Source organism: Nymphaea colorata, unplaced genomic scaffold, assembly GCF_008831285.2.
Source record: "Nymphaea colorata isolate Beijing-Zhang1983 unplaced genomic scaffold, ASM883128v2 scaffold0594, whole genome shotgun sequence".
Classification (NCBI taxonomy): Eukaryota; Viridiplantae; Streptophyta; class Magnoliopsida; order Nymphaeales; family Nymphaeaceae; genus Nymphaea; species Nymphaea colorata.
Window position 1 is genome coordinate 17571 of NW_022205100.1, and position 22340 is coordinate 39910.

Genomic DNA, 22340 nt, shown 5'->3' on the forward strand with positions numbered 1-22340 from the left:
GCCAATGTGAAGTACGCTCTCCACGAAATCGACAAGTTCAGACACATCCAATACCCCAATCTGGACTACCCCTGCTTCAAGGCCAACAACATGAAGAACAGGATTGCGAAATCTAACGTCAACAATAAGGTGATCGGCATCGAATCCATCAACAGCTGGGTGTAGCGCCTCTACGCTTTCGACAAGAAGGACAGCAGGGTCATCGTAAACAGGTCCATTGCCTCCTTCCTCAAAAAAACTCCATGCGAGCAAATCATGTTCAGCTACTACCTCAAGACAGATGAGTACGTGGTCACCAACGGGAAAAGACTTTCCCGCGTGGGCACAGCCAACGGCAATGTTCCCATCGCTGTCGTCGAAAAGAGCTGCTGCCGATGACCGAGATAAAGCTGAAGGTGGCCAGCATGGGCGGAAAGGGCGTCTTCATCGGCGTGAGTCCGCTCGCAATGGTGGAGAGGCTGCACTTTGAAAATTGCATAAAGGAAGAAAGCAGCTACTACCTCACCAGCAGAGGAGACGTTTTGCCCTTCTAGCACACCAGGAGAAACCATGGACTCACCAGAATGCCATTCAAAGCCAACGACTAAATCACAGTTAGAAGGGAGAAGAACACAATAATCTGGAGGCGCAAGAAAGACAACAGTAAGTCCACATTCCTTTATCCTTGAACGAATTCAGTGAAAACTTCTACGTGTGCGTTCACTTGTAGGACGACCAATCGCTCTTAGCTAATCGACTGATGCCGTCTCGGTCGCTATGATCTCCATGCTTGATGCTGCAGTATTACTAACGGAGGGTGGTTATTTATAGTGGCAGTTGATAATTGAATTGGACTAATAATTCATCGGATATGAACAAACCGCCAGCCACGCCGGCGCAGCCCTCCCGCCAGCAGATCTTCGCCTGGATCCACTCCCTCCTCAACGACGTCCCGCCCTCGCTCAAGGTGGAGGAGCTCGGCAAGGGCAGCATCTACTGCCGACTCCTCAACCACTACTTCCCCGGAGTCATCCTCATCAATCGCATCATCTGGGCCCCCAAGAGCGAATACGAGAACCTCATCAACCTGCGCATCCTCCAAAACGCCTTCCTGCAGCTCAAGATCGCCATCCCCTTCGACCCTGTCCGCCTCAGCAAGGAGAAACTCAACGACAACTGGCCCTTCCTCCTCGCCTTCTATCGATATCTCACCCACAATTGCGATGAACAGTACCCCCCTCCCCTGCCCGAGGACCCAAAATCCCCACCTTCTACCACACGTTCACGCCCCCCATAATGACCCCCAAACGACCAGCCGAGCACGCCTACCCGTAGTTCTTCCAGGGACTGATGAGGCAGCCATTTTACCCCATCGACAATATCTACCAGCAGCAGAAGAGCATATACAACGCGAGTAAATACAGCGTGGGGAAGCTGTACAAGGACCCTGTGGTCCAGCAGCAGGGCGGCAACTCTCCCAACAAGGGCAAATGGTCGGTCAATTCCCACATGTTCCAGAACAACCTGGTGCCCATCATCGACCGCGTGAAGGAGATCCTGCTGAAGTCCTCCCACGAACGGAGAAGATCAGGCAGGTGAAGATGCTGCTGAACATCCCGCTCAACGAGGAAGTGGTGGTGAAGGTGGAGGAGGACGAAAACAACCAGATCATCAAGATCAATCCGGAAGCCAAGAAGGAAATCCCCACCTCCACCGAAACCATCACCTGTGGGGACAACGCCAACGCCAACAACCCACAATGATAACTATGCTATTTTATCCCAAACAAATGCGCATTAACATCTACCATCCTCATAAAGTAAGGCGAATATCGTACGATGGAAAAGATCAATAACTTACGGAGAGTAATGAATAAATGCGTTGAAACTATCATTGTTCAGTCTTTCCCATCTCCTGGAAAGCACCCTTCTCCCCATTCACCTTCTGCACGATCGGAAACTTCGCAGACCTGAACTGCAGCACTTTCTATTTTATTTCGCTGGAGGTCAGCACGGTGGAATTGGGAGGGCTCTTAACCGCCTTCCAATTTCCGCCATTCGGCACGTACCCAGTCGGCATGCTGTACCCCACCGGCGTATTTTGGGCCGGTTTGATGGGCTCGGATGGCTTGGTGTATGTGTATTTGGGCATGTTGGCGAAGTTGGCATAGGTAGAGGGACGAGTCTACTGGTAATTGTGCATGGTTTGGTCGGTTTCCTCCCGGTTGGGAACGTCATAGTTGGCCAGTTCCTTCCGCTGGGGATATTGGATGAGCGGGTCAGGCTTGGTTATGTTAGTAGCTGACCTCACGTACTTTATCAGGGTTTTTCCTGCAGCTGCTGCATCTGCTGCTGCTTCTTCAAGCTCTCCTCGTAGTTGATCTGGGAGGAAGGCTTCACCCTGTCATAGGAATACTTCTTGGCTATCTCCTGCCGAGGGTCGTTCTTGCTGCTACTGAAAGTCACCGTGGATTTGTTATTGTTGGGCTGATACTTCGGAGAAACCGACCCCGCTCCCAGCGAGGAGGAGAGCGCTTTGGGCTTCGGCTCAACCGTGTTAATCCCGTAACCAGTCTGCGATACTCATCGACGGTAACTTTCTTATTATCGTCGATGGAAGTGGAGACCTCGCGTTCGCAGACGATTTCCTGCTAGGGCTTGTGGAACTCCTTGACGATCTCGTGCTGCAGGATCTCATCGATGGTGATGCGTTTTTTGGGATTGAAGACCAGCATCCGTTGGAGCAGGTCCGCGTAGAGCGGGGAGAAATCCTTGAGGAAGGCGGCAGGATTGCTGCTGTTGGGCACTTTCATCTCCTTGATCAGAGAGCGGGACATTTCGGACTCGAGAGAAGTGATGTCCTCCTCGGTGGGGTAGCCGGTGAAGGAGCAGATCTTCTCGATCTGGTCCATGGTGCAGCTGCCGGCGAAGAGAGGCTTCTGGCCAGGATCTCGTAGATGATGCACCCGAAGGACCAGACGTCGGCTGGAGTTGAGTAGCTCTTAGAACCAAGCAGCACCTCCGGCGACCTGTACCAACGGTAGCCACGCCCTCCGTTAGCACCGCTCCCAGTTGGCTGCAGTTTAGGGAACGCACAAGACCGAAATCGCATAGCTTGATGGCACAGTTGGAGTTGACGAGTATGTTGGAGGGTTTTAGGTCTCTGTGGATGAGTCTGGCGGAGTGGAGGTATTTGAGCGCTTTGGCCATCTGATAGAGTATGAAGCGAATGTGGACGTCCTTGAGTATGCCTTCGGCGATGACGTTGTGGAGGTCTGCTTCCATGTACTCGAAGAGCAGATAGACGTCCTTGTTGTTGTCTGCGCGGATGGTGTCGTAGAGCTTTATGATGTTGGGGTGCTCCAGCTGCCGGAGGATCTCGATTTCGCGGTAGGTGCGCTGGGCGTCGGTGGCGTGCTGGAAGGCGTCGAAGATCTTCTTCAGCGCGAAGACGCGACGCGTGCCCTTCTCCTCCACCTTCCACACGTGCCCGTAGGCGCCAGAACCCACCTTCTTGACCACTGTGAAACGCCGCAGGATGTGCCCCTCCAGGAAGTTGGCCGACGATTGCGACGACATAATGAATTTAATTTTATATAGTCTCGCCTCCCACCCCCACCATCATAAATTTATTATCGAACAACCCGCACAAAAGACACGCGCTCACTCGCACTGGGATCAACTGGCGGAGGGAAAGCAGAAAAGGATGTGTGTTTGGTTTGGAGGGTGTGGCTTTTGGGAGATCTTGATGGATCATCGAATAGTTGGGATTGTTTGGCAAATTCTGAGGTTATTTGCGTGGAAGATGCCTATTTTGGTTTATTTTCCTTTGTTGCGAGAAGCTATCCTACTTTTATGTTTATGGCTTTGCGGGAGAGGGGGGTTCTTTTTGATAGATTTTCAATGCGGATCTATAATATTAATGAAGCTAGTGTTGATCGCAGTGCTGCTGGTGGCGGCGCTCTGCTCCAAGCGACCCGACCCGGTCAATATTGCCTCCATCGCCAAGGTCTACAGCAAGCCGTGGTACTCCGGCTACCTGGACGTCGATAACAACGCCTCCCACATGCACTACTTCTTCTTCCCCTCGCAGGGCGACTCCGCCAAGGATCCCGTCCTCTTCTGGTTCAACGGCGGCCCGGCTGCTCCTCCCTGCTGGGCGCCCTCTACGAGCACGGCCCCTTCCTCATCAATGACAACTTCGCCTCCATCATCTACAACCAGTACTCCTGGAACCAGAAGGCCAACGTGGTCTACATCGAGTCCCCCGCACAGGTCGGCTTCAGCTACACCGATGGCAAGGCCCCCACCTGGAACGACGACCTCGTCGCCAAACTCAACGCCAAGGCCATTAGAGAGTTCTTCAATGTGTGGACCGAATTTGCAGGAAGGGATACTTATATTTCGGGAGAAAGCTACGCTGGCATCTACGTGCCTACGTCTTCTACGAGTAAATACTGTATTCTAGTCAGATTGCACTCGACCAACGACAAGGACCCAGTAAAGGTGAACCTGAAGGGCTTCGCAGTGGGCAACGGTTGCACCGATCCCCTCGAGTGCGAGTTCCAAAACGACTACGGACCCTTCCTGATGCAGCTCTTCCGCGACTACGGCTACATCACGCAGGAGAAGTTCGAAGAGTCGACAAGAAGTGCAGGGACCAGGGGCAGTCCTCTCCCAGGAGTGCCAGGACATTCTCCAAGAGGTAGCGATAGTGTTACGAAGGTCGAAGGACTTGTCGATGGATACAACATCTACGATGCCTACCGCCCCTGCTACGAGAATTAGGAACAGGGACTCGGCAAGCGCAGACTCACCTTCAGAGAAATCAACGCAGAGCTCTCAGGAAGAAGGAAAAACCCACCGACAAGCTGGGCTTTGCTCCTCCTGCGTGGACTCTCTCGGCATTGACAAATTCCTCACCGACCGTGAGAATCGCAAGGCTCTCGGCATTCCCTAGACAGTCATGTAGTACTCCATGTGCAACGACAACGACGACTTCGGCTACGATCGCAGCCTAACTGGCTCCTACTGGGTCTACCAGCGCCTGGTCCCCCTCAACCGCTACAAGATCGTGGTGTACTCCGGCGACAGCGACCCAGCCGTGCCCTACTCGGGGACCATTTTCTGGATTAACAAGATGAGGCAGGAGCTGAAGCTGCCCACGCAGGAGTACTGGCGTCCCTGGTACACGGTCAACAACGCCAACGGAAAGCAGAACAGCGGAAGCGTGTGGACCCTCGCCAACAACTTCAAACTGGTCACCTTCAAGGGAGTCGGCCACATGGCGCCACAGTGGAACAACGAAGGCGGCTACCGCATGATCAACAACCTCCTCCACGGAGAAGCACTATGATCCAGTATTAATACATAATACACACCAAATGCATATTACCCTATATATCATCCGCCCCACGCCAACAACAAGCAGAAGCGGAAATGGGAATGCGATGAGGGGAAAGACGGCATTTTTTTGAGGCATTGCTTAGAAGATATTTATTTGTCCATAAAGTTATTGTTATTAATCACAACCTCACGACAGGCATCCTATGGGCAACGATCAATCCCCCAACTGGGAAGACGAATACCAACTCGTGGAAACACTCACTCCCAACCACCACTGGTCCAACGCAAAGACAATCCCAACGCTTACTACGAAGTCTTCTCGCTGTTCGTTTCAGACCAGCAGGAATAGGCCTTGCTGGCCCGCCTTCGCCGCAGGGAGGAAGACAAGAACATCCACATCCAACGCCTAGTGCATTACAGTAGAATACAGGAGAATAGCTTCTGCGGGAATTCGCAACGGTTTAGCCTGCTCTTCCGCTAGTCCTCCCCCTCGCTAGCCGACCACTGCCAGTACCGCAAAGAAACGCGCCAGCTCTTCGCCCCGAGGAGATATGCTACATCATCCGCAACGTGTGCCTGGGCCTCGCCTACCTGAAGGGCATCGGCTAGAGCCACGGCTCAGTGAGCTTGAAGAGCGTAATTGCCAACAGGGAAGTCTATCTCAAGGATCCACTGATGATCGAGCAGGAGGAGGCGGAGAGCGTGGGATACAGGAGGAGCGTGAGTGGCTTCCCCTCGCCGCAGAAGCTAAGAGAGTATTACGACGTGCTCATCAACTTCGACCAGCACACCTCCGACCTCTTCTCCCTCGGGTTACAGCTCTGCAGCTCCAGTATCTCGATCGCAACATGCTCGACATCTATTCAGTGAAAAGCACCTCCTACCACAATACCTATGTGAATTTTGAAACAGTCGGCATGCTGGTCGCAGGAATAAGGATAACAGCTGAGAGAGTGGATCTGGACGCTCATGCATCCTGAAGATAGAGCCAGAGGCAGGATATACGACCTCATCGCAACTTCCAGGTCGATAGCAAGAAGCTCAGGATGCTTCTCAGGGAAAATCCACTTAGAATCAAGCCTGAGGAAAGACTGATTTAGCCGATATAGCCCTACGTGGAAGCGAACAGACCATCAAAAATAGCGTCATCGGCCATGGCATCCCTCTGAAAAGAGCGAAAGCATCAACCACATGTTTCCAACAGGCCTAGCCTCCTCATGCCCATCTCTCACCAAAACGGCGACCATTATCCTGGTGGGAGGATGACTCTCGCCAATGCCTACTCAACTGGATCTTTGAGCAGCTTCAACAATAATGGTAAGGTGAATGCATTGTAATCTAACGTTTGGAGCTACAATCCTCCTACCAACTATGCTATGGTGTGTAGCAACCTCAAAGAATGCATAAAAATGCAGAAGAAAAGACAACAAATGCAGTGCCTTTTGTTTCCATATCCCACAAGTATAAGTAGGAATGGTAGATCCATGTCCTCTGACCAGCTGGACCAGTTCAAGCCATACAATCCGCCCTACCCTTAAAGCCATTCAAATGGTTTAAGCTACAACCAGCCAAGTTTGGACTTGAAATAGCTAAGCGAATCTTTGCAAAAACTGTCATTCAATCTGAAGTCCCTCATCGACACAGAATCCCAATAGCTCATCAACAAACGATAAAACACAGTCATCTACGATGTCAATTCTTCTTTCAAACTCGCTGAAATCCTCCCCTCCTCCGATAATAACAACTCCACAGCCATGCCCCTCCGCACAAGCTCACATTCAGAAAGGTAAGCTCTCTTTACAGTGACAAGCTGGCGCCAGTGATCCCCGAGGTGCTTGAGGAGCATTCCAACCTCACATAGAGTGAATACGTCATCGAGGAGTATTAAATCGGCACCAAGTACGAAGGCTTCAAGCGAAACGGCAAGCGCAACGGAACCGGCAAGTTCTTCTACTCCGAGGGCAGCTGCTACGACGGCGAGTGGAGGGACAACAAGATGCACGGCTTCGGAGTCCTCACCTACCCCAACGGCAGCATCGCCTACCAGGGCGAGTGGAAAGACGACGAGTTCGAAGGCAAGGGCGTCATCTACAACGACGACCCCACACCCATCGCCGGCATGCTCAGTCCGCACGACCTCGCGCAGGTGGAGGGCGTGTGGATCATGTACGAGGGATAAATGAAGGGAGGGAAGCGTAACGGACAGGGCAAGCTGACTTCATCAACGGGGAATACTTCTAGGGCGATTTCAGGGACGACGAGATAACCGGCGACGGGTAATTCTTCAGTCTGAACGGGAACAAGGTGGTGGGACGATGGTAGGTGGGCGTGCTGGTGGAGGTGTATGAGTGATTGGTTATATTAGTTCAAATAGATCAATTCTTTTGGAAGTTGTAGCTGGCGTTGTCGTCCTCGTCGATGCCCATCTCAGGCACGATCTTGCTGGGACACATGTAGATGCCCTGGTCCTCCATGGCCTTCCGCACCTCCATCGTGGTCAGCGTGGAGCCCTTCTTGTTCTTGCTGGCCTCTCCCAGCGCCTTTATCTCCTCGAGAGTGTTGCTGAGGGTCATTTCCACCATCGCTCCCATCAGGTTGAAGAAGCTCTCCTCGTTGCACTCGAGACCGATGTTCTCGCAGACCCGCTTGGTGAGGCACTCGGGGATGAGGCTCTTGGTGCGGGAGGATTCGATGAGGATGGAATGCACCAGCTTGTCCAACTGGATCAGCTCCTTCCCCTCGTACTCGAACTCGGGAACGGCCTCCTCCTGCGCGTTCTGCACCTCCTACTCGTCTTAGTAGTTTTCGTCCATCTGTGACTCTATAAAGCAATTTATATATATTGATTGCCGCCTATACAAATGAAGCATCATAGTTGATAGTCAAGGATAAAGCATCAAATCAGTCTTCTGGGAAAATGCGATCGGTAGGAATGGTGGCATTGCTTGGTCAGGTCTGCTTTGAGGAAGTATCGAGCCTTTTAGAGCTAGTTTTGTACCTTCCTGAAAGAATAGCGGTGGTCTTGGACATTAGAATACAGATATTTTCTCTAAAATCCGCTCGGATAGGCTTGATTTTCGCATCCTTTTGGTACATGTTGATGTACTTGGTTATCTTCATCAGGATCACCGCAAAGCAAACAATGGCGAGACTCCAAACGTTCTGCACCACATCAAACAGAGTCTCACTATTGCTTTATATAATCGTAAGCTTTTCATCGATCTTGATGAAATAGCCTTTAATCGGCTAACTTCAAATCGGTTGGACATGCACCCAGTACTTGGCAGGAATTGTGATGCCTTTGCCTATTACTTTGAAAAACTTTCACGTTTTTAGTATAGAACATTCCTGATACTCACTCACTTCTCCAACTGAATAGATACTGTTGATTGGTTGACTTATTCAATAGGATTTACAAGCGAATTGTGAGTGATTGATAATTGCTCACCGATAAGACCGGTATTGTTGATAAACAGTATGATGCTCTAAGCGGGATTAGGAGAAAATCTCAAAGTTAAGGCTCAGCAAGGCATTGGCTGACGGTTCGGTGAAGTCTATTGGGTTATGCCTGCATTCTTTATCATATCTATACATTCCTGCCCGTAAGATAGAGGAACAGTTTTAATATAGTCATAATTGCCAGTGAGAAGTTATAAAGTGTAATCTTTGCTCCTGTAAGTAGTGAAAAAGAGTTAATTGACTGCGAATGTGTAATCAACCGGCTCAAGGTTGACTTTTTAGTAGATGTTGACGATAGTGTTAGACTGGAAAATGCCGAAAAAGAAGAGAAAAGTGATAAAACCAACCAAAAACAAGACAGTTAGACAGAAACTTATCTTGACCGTGTCCTCTTCTGAAGTAAAACAAAGAAATAGGATCTGAGCCAACGTCCAACCACTTTAGAATTCTTTCAGTCTATTTAGGATTTATCTTCTTTTTACTTTGGCTTGTCTTAAGAGATGAAAAACTTGGCTGCTCTTCTACCTTCTGAGTCCGGATAGATGGCTGCATCCATCTACTATGGGTAAGGCTCAGCAAACTCTGAGGGCATGCAATAATCTATGTTTAAAGGCGAGGAGGCGTGGGATTGTAGATCTTGGCAATTGTTGTCTTCGCCTTTAAGACCAAAGAGAAATTCAATAATCTTTAAACTTTTGGACCAATTTTACAAAATGATCCTCTTTGGGATATATTCCACTCCTATAGGAGGCAATAATGAACTTGAAGAGGTTTGGCCTTCTCAGTTCTGGCTTTAGGAAGAAGATGGTTTCTGCTTGTAGCAAAATAAGTCTGTATGCATCAAAGGCAAACAATGATGCCGCAAAGGAGGGACAAAGCAGAGATCCAGCTCATAATGCTTCCTATAATGTATCCGATGTTGAGTCTGGTGATCACAACATTCAAGATATTGTAGATTTTGTCCTTTTCGCTTATGTACATCACTGGAGAAAACAATCTTATTCCGAACTTAACATTAGGTGATTAAAAAGGAGGGAATGATAATCTGATAAAGTCTGTCCCATAATTTTTCAAAAAGGTATTGATAATTTGCGGTTAATCCCCCATAAAGAGCGTATCCATGATGGTAGCAGACAATATCTGCACATTATAATTCACTACAGCCATTGCGTCTGCGTTGTGATCTGAATAGGCTCTTCTCCTTGCCATGAATGATTGAGTTGGCTGATTGAGTGTCTATGTAGAGAGTGGCATCGGTTGAGTAACTTCTATGAAAATTGCTAATTTTGAGCTGAAAATAAACACCCTAAAAATTAGCACAGCTGAAACTAGACCCTATATGCTTGGCTAGTCTTGGATTGAAGCTTTTTACCTAATCTTCTGTGTAGAATTCAACAGGTATCTATGTTAATTTTGGCTCATTACTCTTGCCTTGGGAAGAGTAGCATTGGTTGAATTAATATTATGATGTTTGACTTAAAGCACACAAGCGAGAAGGTCAATGGCTGTGGATACAATATTGATTGCGAGACGACTATTGGCAGTTAAGGCCGTGTGAGCCAGATGTGGCTTAAGGTTTATCTGTTGGCCCAGAAAGATAAGAAGACTATTGCGATTGAAAGGAGGATTGTATAACGAGTGAAAAAGGTAGTGGTCTTATGGAATTGGAAAGCGTATTGCTTTAGAGCATACACGTCGTAATCTTACACTCCCATTCAAGTATTTATCTCATTTTCCATAACCATCAATCAATTGTTTTCCATAAAATGAAGTTATTATTATCTACACACCTTTTATTAAACAAGGACAATCCTGTCTTTATGATTAAATAGAAATATCAGATGTCAACCATTATCTTCCTTTTGGGATTGATTGGGCCTTTCTCTACATGGTTTTCTCTAAAGAAATCAATGGTATAAATGGTCTTTGCTGATTGTATTTCCTTCAAAAGCTATATTTCATACGAATCAAGATGGATCCCTGGTAATTGATCATAACTCCTAAAAGCTATCTTGGAAGACTAATGAATGCAGTCGGTTGTGGCATAGTGAATGCAGCGATAGTAGTTGTTCTTACTGTTGTTTCCCAATTAGACACGAAGCATTCCCTTTAGGTCTATTTGAATATTTAACTATGATGCGCCTCTCACTATACTCTGTCTGAATGTTTCGCCTTACTGTGCTGTGAAGATCGGTAAAGAGAAGGCCTGGGGATTCGGTCGGATGAATAGATAGTGTTTCAGCGGATTACGACAGATCAGGAGGGATTATCTTAGAATCGGGACTACTCTCGCTTCGACATTAATTAAAATAACAATATAAGTCTCACCAAATCATAGAACCATTTTCCCTTATCTTTTTATTGCTACGATTAAATATCAGAATGGAGCATACATTTGTAACCATTTATTTCCAAAAATACTCTCTAAAAAAACTGCTCATAATTTTCTCTTAATAATATATACATCTTTCCTTTGAAGCGTAGATATGTTCAAGCAGCGCGAGGACGAGTAGAAGGCGTCATGCCCCTTCAACAAGAACCACATCTTCGCCCGCGAGAAGCTCATCTTCCACATCAACCGCTGCAAGGACCGCGACAAGTGGCGCACCTCTTCGCCACCTGCCAGTACAACGGCCTCCACTTCATCAAGAGAGAAGAAATGGAAATGCACGAACTCACCTGTCCCGACAAAACGGAAGTCAAACGCATGATCGAAATGATGAAAAGGAGCTTCAACGCCACGAGAGAGAGGAGCAGGAGCAGGGAAAGACGCGAAAAGGCTGAAGAGAAGAGGAGCAAGACAGAATCCCAAAAAAGAAGAAGCGGAAGAGGAGGACGAAGACGTGACGCTCTCTGATTGCGAGGATTGCCAAAACCTTTTGCGGGACTTGGTGATCGACGACCACCCCAAGCTCAAAAAATACCTCATCAGATACGAGGAACTGTCCAGGATTAAGTTCGAGTCTTGATTTTGTGAGAGTCCACTTCTTATACATCTCATATTTAAATTTAATTACAGATACTATGGGTTCGATTGTGATGGGCCGATGGTGACGATAAGAGAGAGAAAGGTGGGAATACAAAAATCAGTTATAGTACTCATAGGCATGCTTGATGAGCCTATTGATCTGCTTTCTATTCTTGGTGTCCTCGTTCATCTTGGCCATTTACCGCTTGTAGAAGCTCTCTCTACTGATCTCTACGCTGTGCTGGGCGCTCAGCTCTCTAAACTTATCAGTCTTCTGGGAAATTGAGAGCTCCTTGAGAAGCTAGCCGGCCTTCATGTCCTTCAGCTTCAGGATCTACTCTATGCTCATGCCTCGAATCATCTCTTCTTGCTCCTCTTTCATGGCTTATTGCTTTCGCACGATCTAGTTCTTCATCTCGCGCTGCAACTCCCTGTACTTGAGGTTATACTAGTGCTCCAGCTACTTTCGCATCGTTTCCAACCTGGCGAAGACTGTCTACGATGGCTCTTCCTCTTGGCGGCCTTATTGCACGCTAAGCTACGCATTCATCTTCTTGCCTTTTGCAGCTAATCCTGAAGTCTCTCTATCTCCAGGAACATCTTATCAATCTCTTTCTTCTTCTCCTCAATAGCGTGCCGATAGATCTATTCTCTCTCGGATGTCTCTCTCTGGTTTATCTTTTTCTTGTATGATTCCGCCAGGATCTCATAGTCCTTCACTTTTTGCTTATACTATGCGTTTTCTTTCTTTTCGAACGCCAGTTCGTTAGTTAATATTTAAATTTTGTTCTCCAGCTGCTTGGTGAGCACGTTGATGTCCCATCGGTATTTCAAATGCAGTTTTTCCTTCTATTATTCGCCGATTTTCTTTGTCTTTTCGATTTATATCTTCAGGAAATTGACCAGTTTGGTATTCTATATGTTCCTTTCGATTTCTCTCTACAGGCCGGCTGAGAGGTCTTCGTTGACCATGGGATGTTGGTATTCTTGCTTCTTCACAACTATGGTTCTCTGTTTCATCAGAGTTTCCTCCAGTTTTTCTTGGTATTTTTCCAGTTTCCTTATCGTATCTGTCATGTTCTTCTCCATTATATTGTACCGAGTCTTTTCCTTCTAGATTTCGCCCTCCATGAGAGAGATCTTGACGTTAAGCTACCGTTCAGCTACATTCTTCTTCTCTAGGATCTTCAAGGATGAGATGTAGCTGGTGTTCAGAGTAGTCCTTTCAAATCGTTCATTTTTGAAGTTGATTGCCATCACCTCCAGCTGAGTACGCAGTCGTTATTACTACAATTAGAAGTTTAGCTTTATCTTGGATAGCTGCTATTATTTTAAGCTCAGCTAGGCCTATATGACTCTTAGCTTGGCCTATTTTATGTCGAAACTTTATTCGTTTATGCGCTTCTGCTATGCTAAGATAAAATGCTTTGATTTTAGCTATTCCAATTCTGAAGTTTTTCTCTACAGTTCTTCTTGAGTCTTTTCGTACCTCTTGGTTATAGATTATAGATTTTAATTTTTGTCCTTCAATATCTTCTCCATATTTCGATGATATTTCCTGAGGAAATTCAATTCCTACTAATTAGCTATGTTGATTTTCCTCATCTCTACCAAGCTCTGCTAACTGTTGCTGAAGTATGACAGATAGCTTTATTAGCTTTTAACCTTTATATCCAGCTACAGAGTCAACTGCTCCACTTTCTATGCCAATTCTTTATAGCTCTCTTGAAGCCCATCGTATTTCCTTTGGATTTCCTCCATCTTCCGCTTATGGTATGAGTTTTCGGACACTATGGATATCACCTTTGAATTGAAATTCTTCTTCTCTTTTTAGTATTCTTCCATGATCTTCCTTTGGTCGGATAGCAGTATATACAATCGATTATTTTCCTCCAATGTGATCTGGTATTCCGTATGGGTCTATTTGGATGATTTCTCTCTGAACTTAATGGTGGCTTCCATGTTGATCTTGTCATTCAGCCATCTCTTTTCTTACTTTTCAACTCCTGCACCTCAGTTTACAATTCAACATTAATGTACTCCAATTTGCTGACCCTGTTCAGCAACGTCATTCTCTATTTGATCAGCTAATCCAGATACTAGTTTTGCTTCTTCGAGGAAAGCTTCAGCAAGATCAACTCTTCCCGCAACTTGTACTGAGTCTATTTGAATTATTGCGTCTTTATTGTAGCCTAGAAGTATTTATCAGCACAGCTACGCAATTACTATACCTTAGAAGAGAAATCTTGGAATAGCTTTTGGTGCTTAATCCCCAACTCTCTGTGAAGACCGTATATTTAATTGATTTTCGTTTCGAATTTGAGCCGAAGATTCACTTCCTAGCTAAATGCCTGTTCGGTTGAGTTGTACTCTTCCACAAGGACTGTCTTCTCATTGTTTAGACTCACATTATCCTCCCTCAGTCTTTTATTTCCCTAAAAATCTCGCCATTCTTCTCCTCGTTGAGCTCCTCATTCCTCTCAATGATCTGCTGCTTCCTGACGATCTCGTTGGTCAGGACAGCGATCTTGGCAGAAGTCTCCCGCTATATCTATCCAATCACCGTCACCATGCTTCCCTTGGAGCAATACTCGAGAATGATGGAGTAGATGCGCCAGACAGTCTTGAGCACCTACATATTGCCGTTGCTGAGCTCCCCGATCAGGCTGTTGAAACCCATACCGAAAACGAAAAGACCGCGATAGAGCGAGAGACGTTTTCCGTTGGAAGTCCCTTAGCTACTAGGGAGTTTTCATCGATTCCTAGCTTCTTTAGGGCACAGTTGGCAATGCTCTTGTCGAAATACTCATCGTGGCAGTACTATATCAGGATGGCATTGAGCCACTCCTCAATGCATCGCTCTTTTATCTTCCCTTTGCTCCACTCCTTCTCGAACTTCTCCAGGTTAGAGCTTGCCGTCTCAGTGATGATCATCTTTTTCTTGGATTTCGCTTCGTTCATCCTGTCTACTGATTTTACCAGAGCTAAATCGTTGGCCATTTACGCTTTGAGAAGAATTTAACTTATTTTTTTGGTGGAATATGCGTATCCACGTATCGTAGGGTTTTGTTGAGTCCCTGACCAACGGTCTTGGAATGCATGGAAAGATAGACCCTTCGAATTTTTATTAGCTGTGGTCGGTATTGATCCTGGTCAAGGTTCGTTGGTTGGTGAGGCGAATAGGTTTGGCGGCGTGCATCCTCTTGAACTTCTTTACGTTGAAGTTGGAGTGGGAGAGTTCGGAAGCAGCTGCATATTAGCTTGATTACATTGGCCATGCTATCCTGCAGAGTGATATCTTCATCGATATCGTTCATAGTTATTTATTTGGTTTTATTTATATTTATTATAAACTGAACGATGAGAGTGCGAAGATCAATTATCGAAAATGGAGGCCTGCTTCTTCCTGCGCGCGTTTTGGTGCTTCTTCCTCTTCTCCTGCTCCTCAAACTTCCGCTACTTCACCTGCAAGATGCGCTGGTTCGGCTTCCAGCCCTTCTTCCGGTGCAGAATCAGGTGGCCCTGGGCGTCCAGACTGTAGGCAACCTTTGAAAGAGAGTTGTACCGCAGTTACTGCAAAGTCTTACCTTCTCGTCGAAGATGCGATACTTTTTCCAACAAAGATAACATTCGTATATGAATCGTCTGATACTGCTTATCTTACGACCGTCGAGCGAAAGCAACTTTATGCCCATTTGGACTGCAACGTTTTGAAGGGCGAAATCGGCACTCACAGCCATACATTAAATCCCTTTTCCTCCTATTCTTACTCCTTGAAGTTGGAAACTACTTCTGCCATTTTTTTCTCATAATTCTTGCTGGTGATCCATCCCTCCTCGTCGTCTGATTCGCTTTAGGAGGATGAAACTTTCCTCTTCGGCTTGACTGGAACAGAAATCCACTCTTCTTCCTCTTCCTTCTCCTCAATAGGCTTAGTTTCCTTGCTTTCCTCATCATTCTTTTGTTCGTTTTTTTCAGCAGCTTTAATGACTCCTCATGGTCGCTTTCTTCTGAGAAATCTGGCAGATTGTTATCGTGAAGGTACTCTTCAAGATCTTCTCTTTCGAGGATGGGCGGAGGATCTCTTCTAAGCTCACTCTCGAGGCCCTATTTCTTGTAGACAGCATAAGCGACAGCAATAAGTTCCATATCAACCAAGGAAAGCGAGGCAATATCTCCAGTCTTTTTCGCGAATTCCTTGACCAATTCCACCACCTTATCCTCAGGATCGACCACTTATATCTCAAAGGGAAGGCTCTCCACAAACTCCTTGGTCTTTAGATCCTTCAACTCTCCCAAGACGTCAGAGGTGGTGATGAGACGCGAGGTCGATGCCAGTTGGGTGATGCTGGTCATCGAGATGAAGGCGTTGGCGTCGAGAATGGCGATCGATTTGCGGGGGTTTTGCATTGTTGAATAATAGGCTAATATAAGAATTTTATGATCAAGTTATAATTAAAACAGAACTCACTGGGAAACCTGCACCAGGAATAAAAATAAACCCATCGCTATTAGCAGGTAAGGCCAGTAGCTAGATTTCACCTGAGACGAGAGATAAACTTTCAAAGTGTCGAAGATGGATGGCTCAGAGGGTGTATTTCGCATGAAATTTCCGTTGATTGTCGTTGAATATAATGCAACTTATGATAACTTTTCTTGTTTCCTTGGTGGATTGTTTTGCACATCTTTATCGAAGAATCTTGAATCAGTCAATCCTTCTCTATCTGGGATTGAACGATTGATAGATCTGTCCATATCTGATGAGACACTGATATCCACTTTGACCTAGGAATCAATTCTCTCTCTTTCATCATCCTCATCATGCTCTGCATGCTCGTATCTATCGGCAAAGAAAGGTTGGGATTTTTCATAATGGGCATGGAAGTTAAACTCATGGTGATGGTGCCTGGCTTCCTTGCGAAGGGCATCGATATCGATGTAGGAGGTCAACGATTATGGAGGTTTTATTTTCATGGTTGATGTTTAATTGCTTCGATAGTAGGTAGGGGCTACCTTGAAATGGTCCTCATCGTTATTGGAAGCCAGAGTGGTCTTCTTTTATTTCGAAAATATGGGTTTCCTTTCTTTTCTCAGAGATCTGTTGAAGTTGTTAGAACTACTTTTGATCTTCTATCTTTCGAACTCGAGGCTTTGCTCTCGGGAACTATTCCGAAAGAAAGAACTTTTGCTTGTGTAGGTCCGATCGAATATTTTCTTCCTCTGCGGTTTTTTGAAAGCTTGGATTGGCTCATGCTCTGGGTGGGAATTTAGCCATACGGTTGACTTCTGAGCAGTGGCTGGAAGGTGCTAAAAGTAGCTGGACGGTAGTTGGCAAGACTATGAACCCTATGGAGAGAGGAAGGAGAGATATAGTTAAATTTTATGGTGGGTTTTGCGATATTTTTTCTTTGATTTATTGAATGTTCCAAAATCATTTATCAATTAATAAATATTGGGTCAAAGAATGCTTACCAAATTCAATTTTTCATCAAAAACCATCACTTTTCCTGTCCAAAGGAGATAAAACATTTTTTAGGATTGATTTTGCCCATAATATTAAAAACCCACCAGGGGTAATAATGCCGGTAATTTCCAATTCAAATTTATATTTCCACTGTTGTTAGTCCTTTCCCTGCCGAATATGCAATAGTGTGGGATTGGGATATTACATGCTTCCTTTTTGGGCAGGTATATTCGAAGATAATATAATAATAACAAATGAAAAGTTCTAAAAGTTGGCTTCCTGAGGTAAATTCCGCCTAACCAAGGAGGATTCAGCCCTGGTATAGCTCCACCTCAACCGTGGGCTTCAGAGTTGGGCAAAGATAAGCAAGATTATGGCACAGGAGTTCAAGATTCTAAATAAAAGCCCCAAGAATTGCAGGGAAAGGTACAACAATCACTTGAATCCCGAAATCAAGCGCGAAGAGTGGAGCCATGACGAAGAGACCCTTTTAATCAATTTACAAAAGGAGATGGGTAATCGTTGGGCGGAAATATCTCGCCGTCTACAGGGAAGGTATATTTTTGGTAATAAAGAACTGATAATGCGGTTAAAAATAAATTCTACTCAAAATATCGAAAATCTCTTCGGAACATAAATCATCTTCTCAGCCATTCCCCCAATATCAAAATAAAAGAAATGAAGATCAATTTTGTGTATAAAATTATGAATTTTCTTGAGAAAAAAGACAAATTACACTCACCACAAGAAATATAGCTCTTCAGTATTGCTCAATGTAACGTATTACTTATACAGTTATTAAAAATGAGATTATAACATTCGAAAATATTGATTTGAACTCAATGGAAAATCAGTAATATTTTAAAAATAAGTTCTAAGAACTGGTGACCAGCGTGCGTAATTTCAACATAAATTTCAAAAAGAAGCCAGCCAAAAAAAAAATAGCAAGGAGCAGTAAAACGCCACAATAATACCCCTCCGAGAACTAGTAACCGTTACCATTGCAAAACGAACATCTCACCAAGACAGAACAGACAATCGAACACCATCTTCAATATGTCCCCGTCATATAGCCATTTAACCCTGCCCCGCACCTCCTCCACCTGAGATCCGCATAGAAAATCCATGAAAATTAGTTCGCAGAGCATCTATACAATGGAGGATACGGCTAGCAAGCGGACCACTTCTGGAATATGGACAACCACGAATGCTCGTACTCTTTTTGATTATTCATAATTTAAATATCAACTCTACACTCCGTACTGCTCCGAAAGGAAAAGGAAAAGCTACTCAAGGGCATTGTAGTTTTGAGTGAAACCGGCCTTCTGACGACGCTATTATTCGGTTATTTGGATGATATGAGCTGCTTAAGCTCACCCACTTGAGCGAGATGCGGTTTAAGTCCCTCACTGAGCCTTTTACTATTACTCAATTGCCACTCTTAAGCTTTTTAATTCCTTGAATTGTCTCTAAAACTTTGGCCTTCCGCACTCCTCAGCATAGATTTACATGTTCCTCGTGCAGGTAATTATCTTGGATTGGCATTCCCTGTCAAACTTTCCGATTCTTTCTTACCCAAGATCTCCAGTTCCGCTAGCTGTACCTTCAAGCTCATTATTTGATCCCTATACTATTCGAATTTCTAATGATTGAGCTTGTTTGCTGTCCTGAACTCATCTTCAGCGTTTTTTACAGTTTGTCAATGCTTTGGCAAGTATTGGCCAAGCAGACATTATGAAGCATTCTGGCGCGTTCCATTTTCACAATGGTTTCGTCAAGGGTATTGAGTTCGAATATTATCCTCCTCTGTTCTTGCTCGACATAATTTGCAGCATTTTAATGCTAATTTTCCAATCGACGTATATTCTATATGTTTTTTCCCCTTGAAAGCACGCTCAGCTGAGCTATCGATTGCCGCATCATCTCTATCTTCTCAGAGAGCTTAGAGCCGTCCAGATCGTTTCTTATCGAGTTGTCAGCTGCCTATTCCTTATTGAGTTGGCTACCTCTCTACCTTTATTGATTAATAACTCATAATTATAAAAACCCTCAATTTTAAAATTGAAAGAAGGAAAGAATGCTGGATTATCAATCCATTTTATCAAAAGGCTATTGTTTTTAAGCTGATTAATAATGGTAATTTTCAGATGATTTGTTGGGATAATCATTCAACCACCTCAGCAAGCAGGGAATGAGGTTCTGCCTCAGTGGCTCAAGCTCACCATTTGCATTTTCATTGTAGAAGCCCGATGAGTTGAATTTTAGCTTTGCCTTTTTCTCGAAGATGATGGCATGGGATGAGCCTCCGAACTCGAATGTCCAATCTCCTGTCCCTTCTGCACGTGGTCTCCGACTTAGACGGTGGTGACGCAGCTGGAGACTTCGGCCATTCCGATGTAAATGATGGCGATTTTTCCGATGTTTTTGTTGTTGGCGTTGATCACCACGACCTTGCGGGCGGCGACCGCACTCAGGAAGGACTCGCTGTTGTTGGGGACCCCTCGTCGTAGGGGATGAACTGCGACTGGTCCAGGTAGTAGGTGCCGGGTATGGCGTAGATGTCCTCAATCACTCCGTCGACGGGGGCGTGCCACCTGTGGTAGAACAAAGCGCTCAGGAAGGCCTGGTAGACGGTCCCCCTGCGAAGTGCTGGGCCAGATGCTCTTTGTTGTATTTGGTCGCTCCCAGCATGTCCGAAAGAGAGTAAACGTCGTCCTTCAGCCAGAAATGATCAGTCTCCTTCACTCCAACTTGAGGCTGGCGAGGCAAGGCAAGAGGCATTGACTCACATGAGTTGATGATGAGGTTATCATGTTTGGGATTGTGAATTGGCCTCTATCCTGGCTTGAACAATCTGAGGAACCATTAATTCCAGTTCTTAAATCCGTAATGAGGCTCTTCTGGGAAGCATATGTACTGTTCATAGTTGATTTTTTCTCTAGCTTCTGGGCAAAACCATCCATCAGGCTCGTCCTCATTCATGTACTCAGAGACACAGGTGATAGTAACATTTTTTGATAGTCATCCAGGATAGCCTTCAAATGTTGTTGACCTAATCATTGGAGAAGAAAGATCTTCCGTTCTCATTCTGCATGAATTCGACGAAGATAGCGTTGATGGGGAATCCCACGAGGTCAGCATTCGAATAGTTGGGAGGAGTCTTGCAGGCTGTATCAATCATGTTCAGCACATCATGGCCTGTCTTTCCAGGAAGGGTGTTAGTGCATTGCTTAATACCCCACTCCCAGTTCATCCTCAAGATAGGGTTTCCTTGGATCAACGTGTTGAAATTTTTGATTGACTACAGCCAAACCTTTTCCTGAAGGGATTTTCTTACATGGTCAAGGAAATTGATGTAGTTCTTTCGGATCTCCTAGCTGATGTTGGAAAGAGCTCCTCTGGCGCACTTCCCCTGTGAATCTTTCTCAGGCTTTTCTCTGTGTGATGATGATAAGCTTCCATTTATTATATCATGTAGATTTATCAATCGCGACAAATCCTAATTTTAAGTACCGATGGTGAAATTCGCAAAAATAATTTTGACCTTTAGAGTCGATAGCCTCCACTTAGAGATGAGAAATCTTGTGCTTTAACCATGAATCTCTTATTAATTTTATGGTAAAAATAAATCAATCAAAAGAAAATTTTCGGTATTGCTAAAGCGAATTCCCAACCTTCTACGTTGCATAAAATGAAAGGATCAATTTTGACACCAAATTAACATGTTTTAATACAAGTTTTATTCTAAAATCACTACATCACATATGCCAAAAAGAATTAAGGTTTTGCTTACGTGATTGCACTTAGCCATTAACTTCACAACTGTACAGCGAATTATTGAATGATAGCTTTGCCTTTTTTTCGAAGATGATGGCATGCGATGAGCCACCAAACTAGAAGTGCCCGATCTACTCTCCCTTTCGGACGTGGTCATTAATGCTCACCGTGGTCACGCAGCTCGACACTTCCGCCATCCCGATGTAAATAATCGCGATTTTCCCGATGTGGGGATTATCGGCATTGATCACCACCACCTTACGCGTAGCCACACAGCTTAGAAAGGACTGACTGCTGTTAGCAGACTCCTAATCATAGGGAATAAATTGCGACTGGTCCAGATAGTAAGTGCCTGGTATGGCGTATATGTCCTCTATAACTCCATCAACAGGAGCGTGCCACCTGTGGTAGAACAAAGCACTGAGGTAGGCTTGATAGACAGTTCCCCCAGCAAAATGCTTGACCAAATGCTACTTGTGGAACCTGGATGCACCAACATGTCCTTTAGCGAATACACGTCGTCCTTGAGCCAAAATCTATCCTTTTCTTTTATGTTTTTTGAGGCTGCATGGGCAAAGTAAGTGGATTTGACTCGCAGGAATTGACGATAATGTTATCCTGGTGCACTCCTGCAGGCGACCTGCCCTATCTCTCTAATCCCTTCTCTAAACTCCTCAAAAACCATTGTTCCAATTTTTAAATCCATAATTTTAGGCATTGGATCGCAGACATACTCCTAATAGTTGATTTTTTCCTTGCCTCCTTGCAAAACCAGCCACTCGGAGACTCCTCATTCATGAACTCCAGAGAAACATCAGAGACCAGCATCGCAGTGTAATCACTGAGAATCTCTTTAAGAGCTTTGTTTACCTTTTCGTGAGAGAAGAGATTTCTACCGTTTTCGTTTTGCATAAGTTCAAGGAAGATGGCGTTGATGGGGAAGCCTACGAATTCCGAGTTGGAGTAGGACGGAGGCGTTTGCAGGCTATATCGATCATGTCGAGAACGTCGTCACCGCTCTTCCCAGGCAGGGTCTTCTTGCATTGGGAAATGCCATATTCCCAGTTCATCCTCAAGACAGGATCATCCTCGATCGTTTCCTTGAGCTTGTGGACAGACGGAAGCCACTGTTACTCGTTCGTGCGTGATTCTTACCTCCTGGTATTTAAAAACCCATAGTAGCAAATAATCCGTTCTTCGCCTATGTCCGAAAGGGCGCCTCGCTTGTGCGAACTGTTCGGTTTGCTGCGGTTGCAGGAATGGGGATTACTGTGCATAAATCAAATCAAATATATTCCTGGTGCAAGAAATGGCCTTAAAACATACAATTGTTCAGGCAAAACTCCGA

The 22340-nt window shown here is 45.3% G+C and overlaps 3 protein-coding genes across 3 annotated transcripts; 2 read left to right on the forward strand and 1 right to left on the reverse strand.

Annotated features, from left to right (window-relative positions):
• Window positions 1-850: 850 nt before the first annotated feature.
• Window positions 851-1276, forward strand: LOC116245237 (microtubule-associated protein RP/EB family member 1B-like). Its single transcript, XM_031616894.1, has one exon. The coding sequence runs from the start codon at window positions 851-853 to the stop codon at window positions 1274-1276; it is 426 nt and encodes a 141-aa protein (XP_031472754.1).
• Window positions 1277-2629: 1353 nt separating this feature from the next.
• Window positions 2630-3557, reverse strand: LOC116245238 (uncharacterized). Its single transcript, XM_031616895.1, has 2 exons — window positions 3018-3557; window positions 2630-2917 (listed from the first exon to the last, which is right to left on the reverse strand). Exons 1-2 carry the CDS (start codon window positions 3555-3557, stop codon window positions 2630-2632), a joined length of 828 nt encoding a protein of 275 aa, XP_031472755.1.
• Window positions 3558-3839: 282 nt separating this feature from the next.
• On the forward strand, window positions 3840-4766 carry LOC116245239 (uncharacterized). The gene is made up of 2 exons (XM_031616897.1): window positions 3840-3987; window positions 4072-4766. Exons 1-2 carry the CDS (start codon window positions 3840-3842, stop codon window positions 4764-4766), a joined length of 843 nt encoding a protein of 280 aa, XP_031472757.1.
• The last annotated feature ends 17574 nt before the right edge of the window (window positions 4767-22340 follow it).

Excerpts from the sequence above, each read along its gene's own strand:
- LOC116245237 (XM_031616894.1), top strand. The coding sequence starts at position 851 with ATGAACAAACCGCCAGCCACGCCGGCGCAGCCCTCCCGCCAGCAGATC.
- LOC116245238 (XM_031616895.1), bottom strand. The coding sequence starts at position 3,557 with ATGTCGTCGCAATCGTCGGCCAACTTCCTGGAGGGGCACATCCTGCGG. Across the intron at positions 2,918-3,017 it reads TAACGGAGGGCGTGGCTACC|AAGCCTCTCTTCGCCGGCAG; the intron begins GTTGGTACAGGT and ends GATCCTGGCCAG.
- LOC116245239 (XM_031616897.1), top strand. The coding sequence starts at position 3,840 with ATGGCTTTGCGGGAGAGGGGGGTTCTTTTTGATAGATTTTCAATGCGG. Across the intron at positions 3,988-4,071 it reads ATATTGCCTCCATCGCCAAG|GGCGACTCCGCCAAGGATCC; the intron begins GTCTACAGCAAG and ends TTCCCCTCGCAG.